The following is an 11,090-nucleotide window of genomic DNA, read 5'->3' as shown; positions in this document are numbered from 1 at the left end:
CTGAGGAGGAGGAGGAGGAGGCGCGGCGGGGATGGCGGCTGCGGCGGGGGCGGCGCCGAGCGGCGGCCCGGTGAGTGGTCTTCTCCCTTCCTCCTGTGCGCTCTCTCTCGCTCTTGGATTCCTCGCCTGCGTTTGGGGGAGATGCTGTTTTTTTTTTCGGGTGATGGGTCGGAGTTTGGTATCTCTCATGCCCGGGCGGCCGAGAGATGCTCTGCTTTGGCGTGCGGACAGGTGTTCCGCTGTTTTCGTTTGGGGAATTTTTGGGGTCGAGCTCTGGGAGGCGAGATGGCGTGGTGGCGGCTCTGATGCGAAAGGCGACAGAGCGATGGATGATGCGAGCTCGCAGGAGCTGCTGCTACTGCCTCTGGGTTTTGGCTGGACTGGAGAGACAGAGAGTGTATGTCCTATTACTCGAGCATAAGCGGATACGGATTTAATTTGGCTTGGAGTAGTAGCTGATTAGTGATTAATACGGCACATGAATGCCAATGGAACTGTTTAGGGGTGGTTACATTTAAGAAAAATGAAGGCATTCAAACGAGGAACTGCTTGTGTGTGCCTCCAATTGGTTTCAGAGATGTGTGAGTTCACCGATTACTTTGCAGGCTGAGGGACGAGGCTTCATTCTTAAGGTGCCTCGTGACTAGATAAGCAAGGATTTGGTGCAGGGGGGATTTAATTTTGGGAACATGTTCAAGAATTTGCTGGAGTTTTTCCTCGTTTCGTTTTCGTGTGCATAGGGGAACAAGCTGCATACATTCATCCGGCTACTTGGATAGCTTCCACCCGTATCACTATGAGAGACGTCTCATGATTCAATTAGCTCATTATGTAATGCATCAGATATGTAGGTTCCTGTTGAGCTGTCACTTTAACAGTGTTACGTTTATCTGGGTAATGAGTACCCGGTTGACTGACTTCTAAGCATTCAAGATACTGTTATTTGTTATCATTAATTCTTTGTACTGTTTCTGACATCAAAATTACCTCATAACCAGGTATTTAAGAGTGGCCCTCTCTTCATATCATCCAAAGGTAAAATTATTTACATCACACATTAGTTAACTATCCTTTTGGGGCCACGATGCTGCTTACCTTATTCTGTTTGAAACAAAGCTACATACACAAGTGTCGACATTAAGCGTTTACATTTGCCTTCCGTACTATTGTTAAAGGTAACAGTAGTGATTTTCTTTCTCTTGTTCTTGAAAAATTATCATCAAGAAGAAATGGATTATATGCAGAGCTAAAACATATATATCTTATTGATGATGATGCTGAAGGTTTCTCTGTATTAGTACAAAATATAATTAAGACGGGGGCTAGACCAAGTCGAGTTGCTTGTATTTTATCGCTCGAGAGAACACGAAAGTCCTGTGCCTTGAATTGATAGAAAGAAGAGTTCATAATTACAGCCTAATCCCCACACAACACTAAACAAGAGCACTAGTGCCCATGGCCAGGATCCGCCGTAACTCTGTCGCACTTGCTGTTACCCAAGACCTTGCTTCCACCTGAATCTGTATGAGCAAGCACACGATATTTGGTTGGTTTCAATTGAGGACACATGCATTCCAATGCTTCCAGATCGACCATGTGGTGAGCTGTTTCATGGTTGCCGTTCCATACCCTTGAACCGTTGGTGCGGAGTTGATTGCCAGCCTCCACCACTCAGAACTGTCGAGTTACTTGTATTCACATAATGAATCTGTTGGTTGAATTGGATTGCAGATTCAAGCCACAGATGGAGGTGCATTCATAATACCATTATGGCACTATAGTTAGCTGTGTTTCCTGTCCATGTGGGAAAGTTCCACATAGGGCCCATTCCCAGTTTCCCCAATACGTTTTCAACATCACAGCCATCCATATCTGTTACAGGCCCAAAGTAAGAGAGGGAGCTATAGGTTCTATATTGTTTGTGACCAAGTTAGAATCTGTGTCGTCGGTTTCCTTTTAAAACCTTTTTTCTTATGAGTTCCCGAGTCTGCCATAAATTTTTAAGTACTTTAGTTGTATCCTGATACCTGGCTATGATTTCAGTTGTAGATCATCAAATTCAAAATTAATACAATTAGCTAATTTTCTACGAGATATTCGGATACCCTAAACCGAATCTTGTATAAGGCAACTCTCATAGTTTAATTCTCATTCTAGTTATTCGATTTGTGCTTAATCCATCTACTATATGGGTTATGGCATGAATTTTGTCAATCTACTATGTAAATATTCTTATCATTAAAAGGAAAATCAGAAGTTTTCCTACTTATACAGTTTTATTTTGCTTTTACCTGAAAATGAATGTTGCTCATATGATTTCCAGGAATTGGATGGAAATCTTGGAAAAAGCGCTGGTTCATCCTCACCCGAACATCGCTGATTTTCTTCAAGAATGACCCTGTTAGTATTTTCATTTTTGTCCATAATGTAGATGTGGATATTATGTATACTGGAAAGCACAAACTAAGCAGATTTATCAGACCAGTTTTTTTTTAATATTCTGCTTCTTGGTCCAATATTTCGGAACACGATCTAGTATAATATCCAGCTAGATGCTTTAATCATATCTCTTGATCACTTTTTTTTAATAGTCTGGTTTGATGTCCTGACATTTATGTGTGTATACTGTATACCAAGATCAATATCTTGTGTGAGTATACACTGTCTTGAATTAAGTGCTGAATTGCAGAATGGTTATTTTGGCTTTGCTGTTTTCAGTTTTCTTTTTGAGCGGAAGTTTTTTTTAGTTCAATCTCAGTGATGTCTTCTCAGCGCTTGCTGCTTGATGTGATTGCAGCTTTATTTCTTTTCTTCTGGTGTTCACCAACTTCTCATGTGGTCCTTTACTTAAAAAGTAAAAAAAATACCGAATTATGTTCAGTACTTGATGCTTAGCTGGCGTGAACCTGATTATTCTTGTTCTTGCCCTACTTAAACCATGAATGCTGTTTAATGGAGCTACTTGCTAGAATATTGTACCGTCCATTCATTGGTCCATCTTATGAGTTAATTCTCACTTCCTTGACATGCTTGTTCTCGACATTGCAGAATTCCTTACCCCAAAGAGGTGGTGAAGTGAACGTTACTTTGGGAGGAATTGACTTAAATAATTCTGGGAGGTATGTGTCATAAAAAATATATTCTTTTGTTGATCTCTTGATGCCTTTTGCAACAACATTGTTGTATTAAATGTTATTCATGGCCAGTGAAAAACGAGTCCTTGTTCTTCCCTTTTTTTGCTTTTTTTCCCAGTGTCATACTAACAGTATTTCCCGTTCACAGTGTAGTGGTTAGGGAAGACAAAAAGTTATTGACCGTCCTATTTCCAGATGGTCGTGATGGTCGTGCTTTTACCTTGAAGGTATATATGTTCCCATTTAACTTGGCAGGTTCACTTCAGCAAATGCAGCTTTATACCTTTTAATGCTTCTTCAAAAGCTAAATAGAAGGACTTGCTACTTTTAACAGGCAGAAACATCTGAAGATTTGCTTGAGTGGAAAACGGCATTGGAAGAAGCTCTTGCACAGGCTCCAAATGCAGCTCTCGTGATTGGACATAATGGGATATTCCGTAATGACACACCAGATGCATACGAAGGAGCAGCTCCAAATTGTTGGTTCCTCACACTATTCTATGACTTACTGTTACTCATGACAAACTCAATCTCTGATTGTTTGTTCATACCTCTCCTCTGACGGCTGCAGGGAGAGAGAAGAGGCCTACCAAATCCTTGGTTGTTGGAAGGCCAATTCTTCTTGCACTAGAAGATATTGATGGCAGCCCTTCTTTTCTAGAAAAAGCTTTGTGTTTTCTTGAGAAACATGGTAAGACTAAAAAGAGTCAACTATCACTAATGTTTGGAACTGTCTGCACTTTGCATTTGGTAGCCGTATGCTGCCTCACAACCAATCTGGAACATCTAACCAGAAATGTGAACATCTTGCAGGGATAAAGGTGGAGGGAATTTTGCGTCAGGCTGCAGATGTGGAGGAGGTTGACAGAAGAATGAATGAATATGAGCAAGGTTTATTTCACTGCATAGTTTGACATTTAGAACAGTCCTGTTTTTAATTGGTGATGCTTTTGGTTTGGTAGTTTTAATGTCATTGTACCTATAGTTCAATTTGGGCATCTGTTTCTGTTTTATTCCAGGAAGGACTGAGTTTGCACCGGATGAGGATGCTCATGTTGTCGGTGACTGTGTAAAGGTACCTTGCTGTGATTCATTTGTGTTGTTTTTTCAAGTATCATTCAATAGTTCATGTTCGCTTGCCAACTATACTCATGTGAACATACACATCTGCAGCATGTTCTGCGTGAGCTACCATCTTCTCCAGTGCCTGCTTCCTGCTGCACAGCATTATTAGAAGCTTTCCGTAAGTGCTCTATTCATGTTAATCTATATAGGTCTTGCAAGAAGATATCTGTTAGGGTGGTTGATAGGTTATATGTTTTTACCATAACTTTAAGAACTATCAATAAATATAAGCAAATTCACTATTTTACATGATATTAGAATAAACATTTGCAGTATGCTAGATACTGCATTTGACCAACATTAAATATTTTTTAAGAATACTTGGAGTATTTACTGCTTTGCACTCATATCCTTGACTGAGTTACCAAGTACTCCCTCCGTTCCTAAATATAAGTCTTTTTAGCGATTTGAATATGGACTACATGCGGATGAATATAGACGTATTTTAGAATGTAGATTCACTCATTTTGCTTCGTATGTAGTCCATATTAGAATCTCTAAAAAGACTTATATTTAGGAATGGAGGGAGTACATCTTCTAAGAAGCATGGAGGCCTTTCTTCTGTGCATCTTTCTATGTCAGGAAAACTATGGATTTGGTTAAGAAAAACGAGACAAATACTAGAGTGGACTAAAAGTATCTAGAAGTAGTCAAACAGATTTGACTTCTGTTTTTTTTCTTCTTTTACTTCTCTCTGTTGGTCCTCATCAGCTATATTGGTGTTGTAGGCTAAGAGCCAACTTTAAATGGTACATTGGACTCATAGGCTAGACAAAAACCAGTAGCATTAAACCTAAACTATTTGAACATCTGACTACACTCTTGGAACATTTGGTACCTTAGCAAGTAGAATGCTCATATCATGGCCATGGATTGAGACTATCTTATCAGAAGTTGCAATTTAATAGAGGTAGTTAATATATGAAATTTCATAATGTTATTTGTTTAAAAAGATGTCTGTAGAAACCTAATGATTAGTATTATCTTAGTTATCTAACGATTAGTGGTAATTCATATTCTGCTCTTTACCATTCTTTTTCACTTCTATCGTCCTTGTTTAGGTCTAGAGAGTAAGGAATCTCGGATAAATTCGATGCGTGCAGCGATGTCTGAGACATTTCCCGAGCCTAATAGGCGGCTGTTACAGAGGTTAGTCTTCTTTTTGGGTTGACAATGTGTAAACAATTTTACCTGCAGGGATATCGTGCCAAGCAGTACTCCCTCTGTCCGGAAATACTTGTCTTAGAAATGGTTGTATCTAGACTTATTTTAGTTATAGATACATCCATTTTATCCATTTCTAGGACAAGTATTTCCGGACGGAGGGAGTACATTCTAAATATAATTCTTTCTATGATCACCACATGGTGAACCTAATAGTTTATGCAACTGGAGCAGAAACATCATTTCCTTGTCAGTAATCAAGTTAATTCTTCAATTAGCTCATATACATGATGTTTGCAGAATTTTGAGGATGATGCACACTGTTGCTTCTCATACTACTGAGAATCGAATGACTCCATCAGCAGTTGCTGCTTGTATGGCTCCTCTCTTGCTGCGTCCACTTCTGGCGGGTGAATGTGAGATGGAAGATGACATAGACATGAGTGATGACAATTCTGCTCAGCTCATAGCTGCTGCAAATGCTGCTAACAATGCTCAATGCATTGTCACAACTCTATTAGAGGAATATGAGAGCATATTTGATGTAAGTTTACCTGATGCTATCCCAGAGTTCATTGCCCTGATGATGCTATTCTAGGCAATTTAGGCTGATGCATTTGCTACTTGTTCTTCCACTTCCCGAGTTACCTTAAAGCTGCTTATCATAATGTTCATCACTTCTACAGGATGAACACCCAAGGTGTTCCCTCTCACCCGATTCTCGAATTCAAGATAGTGGAAGTGAGTCTACAGATGATGAAACTGTGGATGCCAAAGATAATGGATTTCATGATGCAGAGAATGATGTAGATCAAGAATTAGATGAGCGTATACTGAGTGGAAACTTGAGTGAAAGCAGTGCATGTACTGGTGCTGACCTCTATGACTACCAGGTTTGATATGGTTTGCAATTTTGAAGTTTCTAATCTAGAAATTCATGGTTACCAATCATATATTTGCCTTGTATATTTTTAAGATAGCTAATAAAATTGATTTGCTTCCAGTTTTACTGATGATGTATTTTTCTGCACGTTAATAGTGTGGATCAAATTTTGGCTACAATATCATAATCTTACAAAGCTTTTTTCCGGCTCCTTTCTCTGTAGAAAATTCCTACCTAGCCTATCCTCAGTTTATAGTTCATTTTATTAATGTTTGTGGTGTGAAGTTCCGAGTAGTCCAGTCTGAAACTGACTTAATTTTCAATGTTATTCAGCTAGCAACTCTTTTTGTGTCAATATCATTATGTGGTTTTTCCTTTCTTACTCATGTTATTAGTGTGATCAAATTTTGGCTACAATATCATAATCTTATAAAGCTTTTTTCCGGCTCCTTTCCCTGTAAAAAATTCCTACCTAGCCTATCCCCAGTTTATAGTTCATTTTATTAATGTTTGTGGTGTGAAGTTCCGAGTAGTCCAGTCCGAAACTGACTTGATTTTCAATGTTATTCGGCTAGCAACTCTTTTCGTGTCGATATCATTGTGTGGTTTTCCTTTCTTACTCATCTTAATGTGGCACAACAGGTAGACCCTGGTGATTCAGACGCCGAACGTTTTGTCACAGATAAGGCTTTGGAAGCAAAGTCGGATTTAAAGGATGCTCCACACAGCCATTTAAATCAAAATGGGACGATAAATGTCCAGAGATTACCGAATGGAAATGATCCAACAAATCTGGTTTCCAGTCATGAGTCTCCATTGTCAATGGGAGAGATTCTTTCGTCTTTGGATGCAGGAGTTCCTTTACCTGGTCCTGGAGCTGAACATTCTGCAGATAGGCAGTCCAAGTCCAATGAAACTCAGTTACATGTGAAGCGTTCTAATATTTGGGGACGGAGTAATGTAAGCGAGTCGTTACCTTTTGTTGTCTTCCTCTATATGTTTATGCTAGTTCAGTGAATATCATTCCGTTGACTTCCATTGTGTTGTTTTTAAAACTAGTCATGGTTTTGGAATAAATACACTACTCTAGTTACTCTTGAAGAAGCATCTGTAGTTGTCTACTGTAGCTTCTGTTTTGACCTTGTGGATCTAAACATGTGGTTTACACAGGCAAGAAAGAGCCAGCAGTCAGAGTTTGTTGATTCATCGGGTGAAGAAGAGTAAGTTCCCAGTCATTCCAAGTACTAATTCCCTATTGAGAAAGTTGTTGCTATTAATTTAAAAGTTTCTGTGCTATCTTTGTGGCCTGTGCTACCATTGATGGGTGTGGCCATGCTTGTCGCGTAGCTTTTAACTTTCTGTTGGATCACATGTAGTGATATTATCATTGAAGGGTTGATTTTGTACTTAACTATTTCACTATGCAAACGTACCTTTCAGGCTTGCTATCCAAAGACTTGAGATTGCAAAGAATGATCTGCAAATTAGGATTGCGAAAGAGGTAAGGAAGGAACACATATTCTGTAATTGTAGGCCTGTGATGTGGGGATCTTGCAAACTAACTGAAAATTCTTCTCAGACTAGAGGTAATGCAATCTTACAGGCTAGTTTGGAAAGAAGAAAGCAAGCTCTGCATGAGCGCCGTTTGGTGCTGGAACAAGATGTATGCCACATTTTCCCACTATATGAATCAACTACATTTCACACTTGTATGATGGGAATTTACCCATAATTTCCATCTTTTAAACTTGATCTTGTTGCAATTTTTGTTCAACAACATCCCATTAAATAATTATAAAAAATTCTGTAGGATTAAATGACGGCTTGATTCTTTGTTTGATCGCAATTGTTTGTCCCTGTAGGTATCAAGGTTGCAAGAGCAGCTGCAGGCTGAAAGGGATCTTAGAGCTGCATTAGAAGTTGGATTAAGCATGTCTTCTGGACAATTTTCTGGTTCACGTGCTATGGACTCAAAGGTACTGAAATGTGAATCTAGCAGCTGGTCAGCAGTTATCATACTTTCAGTTTTTGGCGGTGTCTAATTTCTTTGCCTTAAGACGAAGGCAGAGCTTGAGGAGATTGCTCTCGCAGAAGCTGATGTTGCAAGGTTAAAGCAGAAGGTTGCAGAGCTGCATGTCCAACTTAGTCAACAGCGCCAACACCAGTACGACTCTTTCGTAGACGAGAATGATCGTTATCACCATCGTCCAAGTCATCTCCCACAGTAAGACAACGATTGATGTACTCCCTCCGTCCCAAAATAAGTGTCGCTGCTTTAGTACAAAGTTTGTACTAAACCAACGAGACTTATTTTGGGACGGAGGGAGTATTACTCATGATTAATAATTCCGTTCATCTGTCTTTTATAAAGGGCATACGGCATGATGTAATCGTGCAATACCCCCAAGCTGTTAGTATATCAAATTAGAAGTGAATGTATCAGGTCCAACCCAAGCTGTTAGGGTGTAATTGTGCAATGTGGCTTCTGTCAGGCCAGGGCATCAAACAAACATGAAAAATTCAAAAAGTAAACAAATGTTGGTGTAATCTAGAGCGGGGTTACACATTTTAGAATTTGAACTCGTGTATTAGAAGGGTGAAACTATAGTTTTAACTATAACATGTGCCAGTTTTTTTTCTATTATCCTTTTTATTTCTACTCTTAACGCAAAACGAGTTTGAATTTGAAATTTATACATAGGTAATGTAAACTGAGAAGTACATGGTTTTTTATTTGGGTATTTTCATATTGATTTGGGCCCTCAACTGGTCAGGTACTATTTGAACCCACCCATGAAAGGACGGTCTCAAACTTAGATGTGCAAGCATGAGATTCCCTACTTCTGGATATAGCGGGTTACACTTGCACCTGATACGTTGCCATTAAGCTAATATGTACAATTACTTTTAAATATCAACATATATGCGGTATACTAAATGTCCACCAAGTTTTATGCTTAGTATTTTAGTAACAAAAGCGTGATGTTTATGTAGTAAGGCATAGTATCAGCTTAAAACATATGGTTTGTAAGTTGAATGTGTTCCGTTCTTGAATTATTCTTTCAGATTGTAATATATTAACAATTGCAAATATTTATTGCCACCAGGAGCTTTGTTCAACCAGGGTTTGATACTAAACTTGCTTTCTGTAATCAAGAGAAGAAGCAGAGGAACGAGGTTTGATAAAAACGCCCCTATCAATCTACTACCCTTTAGAAGTCTTCCAACCAGTTAGCTGAATCAAATCCATTATTCATTGCATTTCCATAATAGTTTACAGAGCTCAGTTTGTTTTAGTTGTAAAAGGGCAAGCCAACAATGAAAAACTTAACTGGTGTGATGTTAAACTGGTGTTGCACGAGGATCATACTTAGAATTGAAGCCACGTTAACTTTCTGACAGGAGAGCTTGTCGGGCGCATCACACTGGAGAAGTATCAAACAGCACGTGCTGACCCAGGCTTCTTCGAAGCCCTTCTCCCGCAAGCACTCCTTGGATGCCTCTTCGAGCGATTCAAGGGAGACGTCGTCAAGCATGCCAGCGGAGAGCGGTGCAATGTCCGCGAACAATCCAAGAGCAGGGGAGGTAAGAGAAATCATTGCATCTTATGGTCCTACTGTATGGTCTTAACGCAAGCACACCAATCCTTTTCAAGGCAACCAAGGTGTTGAACTCTCTTGTTGTAATGCAGGCTGTCGAGTACGGGAGGCAACCACCCGTGCCGTCGTCCACCCTGGTTGAGCTGACGACCAGACTAGATTTCTTCAAAGAACGGAGGTCGCAGTTGATGGAACAGCTCCACAGTCTTGATTTGGGACATGGATCCGCGCCGCATGGTTTTCAGTACAAGTCTTCGTCCCCTTGGAACAGTCCGAGATAGGAGGTTTTGGTTTCTTCTAGTTCCACGTTTGTATATTCTTTTTAAGGATATTCGCCCCTTCTTTCGTTAGTTGTAGCAGCTGCTAGCGAGAATGTATATTCCTTTTTCTTGTTTACTTTTTGGCTGTGCAGCAACCTCATCCGAGTGTGATTTTGTAATGCTTTTGTAATGTAATGCATGTACGTAACGATTTAAGGGTTTGACACTTGTTTTGAGAGCATCTCTGACAGATGATGCATAAACGCCGCTGCGCCCAGAAAACTGCCATTTAGGGCACTTTGGTCAAAAATCGGTGCTCCAGCAGATGATGTATGTGCATGCAGTGGTGTAATTTCTTTTCCACCATGCCCAAAATATTGCCTCCTCGTGCTGCATATTGGCAGCACCGTTGCGGGCGATTCATCACGCACAACCACATGAAAAAGGGCCGTTTACATCACCTCCTGCTAAAAACACTGCTCCAACAAATGCAGCCAGGAAGAAAAAAAGCTGTTTAAGTCATCGCTTTTACATTGTCTGTTGGATTAACAATCACCGCGATGGTGCAAAAACCTTCTCTCTCGTGTCCTGAAACTAAAATTTTGCACCAACTTATACATCATCCATTGGAAGTCTTCTCTCTGCTGCTCTAAAACTATTTTTTTGCACCAACTTATACATCATCCGCTGGAAATTCTATGTTCGGTCATTTCACCGAATAGGTGGTGGGCGACAACAGTTTCAAGACATACCGAACAAAGTAAAGGGAGGGTTGAGTAGATAGAAGCGTGTGTTGAAGGACAGTCTATCCAGATTGAAGAGAGAAAGGCGACGTGTGTTGAAGGACAGTCTATCCAGATTGAAGAGAGAAAGGCGACGATTATAGAGAGCAGGGAAGAAAGAAGGGAAGTGACCCTGATGGACG

The 11,090-nt window shown here is 40.0% G+C and overlaps 1 protein-coding gene across 1 annotated transcript; it reads left to right on the top strand.

Moving 5' to 3' along the window:
• Positions 1 to 20: 20 nt before the first annotated feature.
• Positions 21 to 10,406, top strand: LOC123187660 (rho GTPase-activating protein 7; the record flags this gene model as incomplete). The annotated part of the gene is given in 22 exon segments (XM_044599578.1): positions 21 to 70; positions 999 to 1,035; positions 2,324 to 2,400; positions 3,049 to 3,119; positions 3,283 to 3,361; positions 3,469 to 3,613; positions 3,706 to 3,825; positions 3,948 to 4,025; positions 4,154 to 4,209; positions 4,308 to 4,377; positions 5,321 to 5,408; positions 5,724 to 5,967; positions 6,110 to 6,316; positions 6,949 to 7,266; positions 7,477 to 7,526; positions 7,747 to 7,807; positions 7,886 to 7,969; positions 8,169 to 8,282; positions 8,364 to 8,530; positions 9,414 to 9,483; positions 9,709 to 9,891; positions 9,998 to 10,406. Coding segments are annotated over 22 exon segments (2,547 nt in total). The 3' UTR covers positions 10,187 to 10,406.
• Between the last annotated feature and the right edge of the window lie 684 nt (positions 10,407 to 11,090).

Source organism: Triticum aestivum, chromosome 2A (genome assembly GCF_018294505.1).
Source record: "Triticum aestivum cultivar Chinese Spring chromosome 2A, IWGSC CS RefSeq v2.1, whole genome shotgun sequence".
Taxonomy (NCBI): domain Eukaryota; kingdom Viridiplantae; phylum Streptophyta; class Magnoliopsida; order Poales; family Poaceae; genus Triticum; species Triticum aestivum.
Note: the sequence above shows the minus strand (reverse complement) of the source record. Positions and strands in the feature narration are given on the sequence as shown.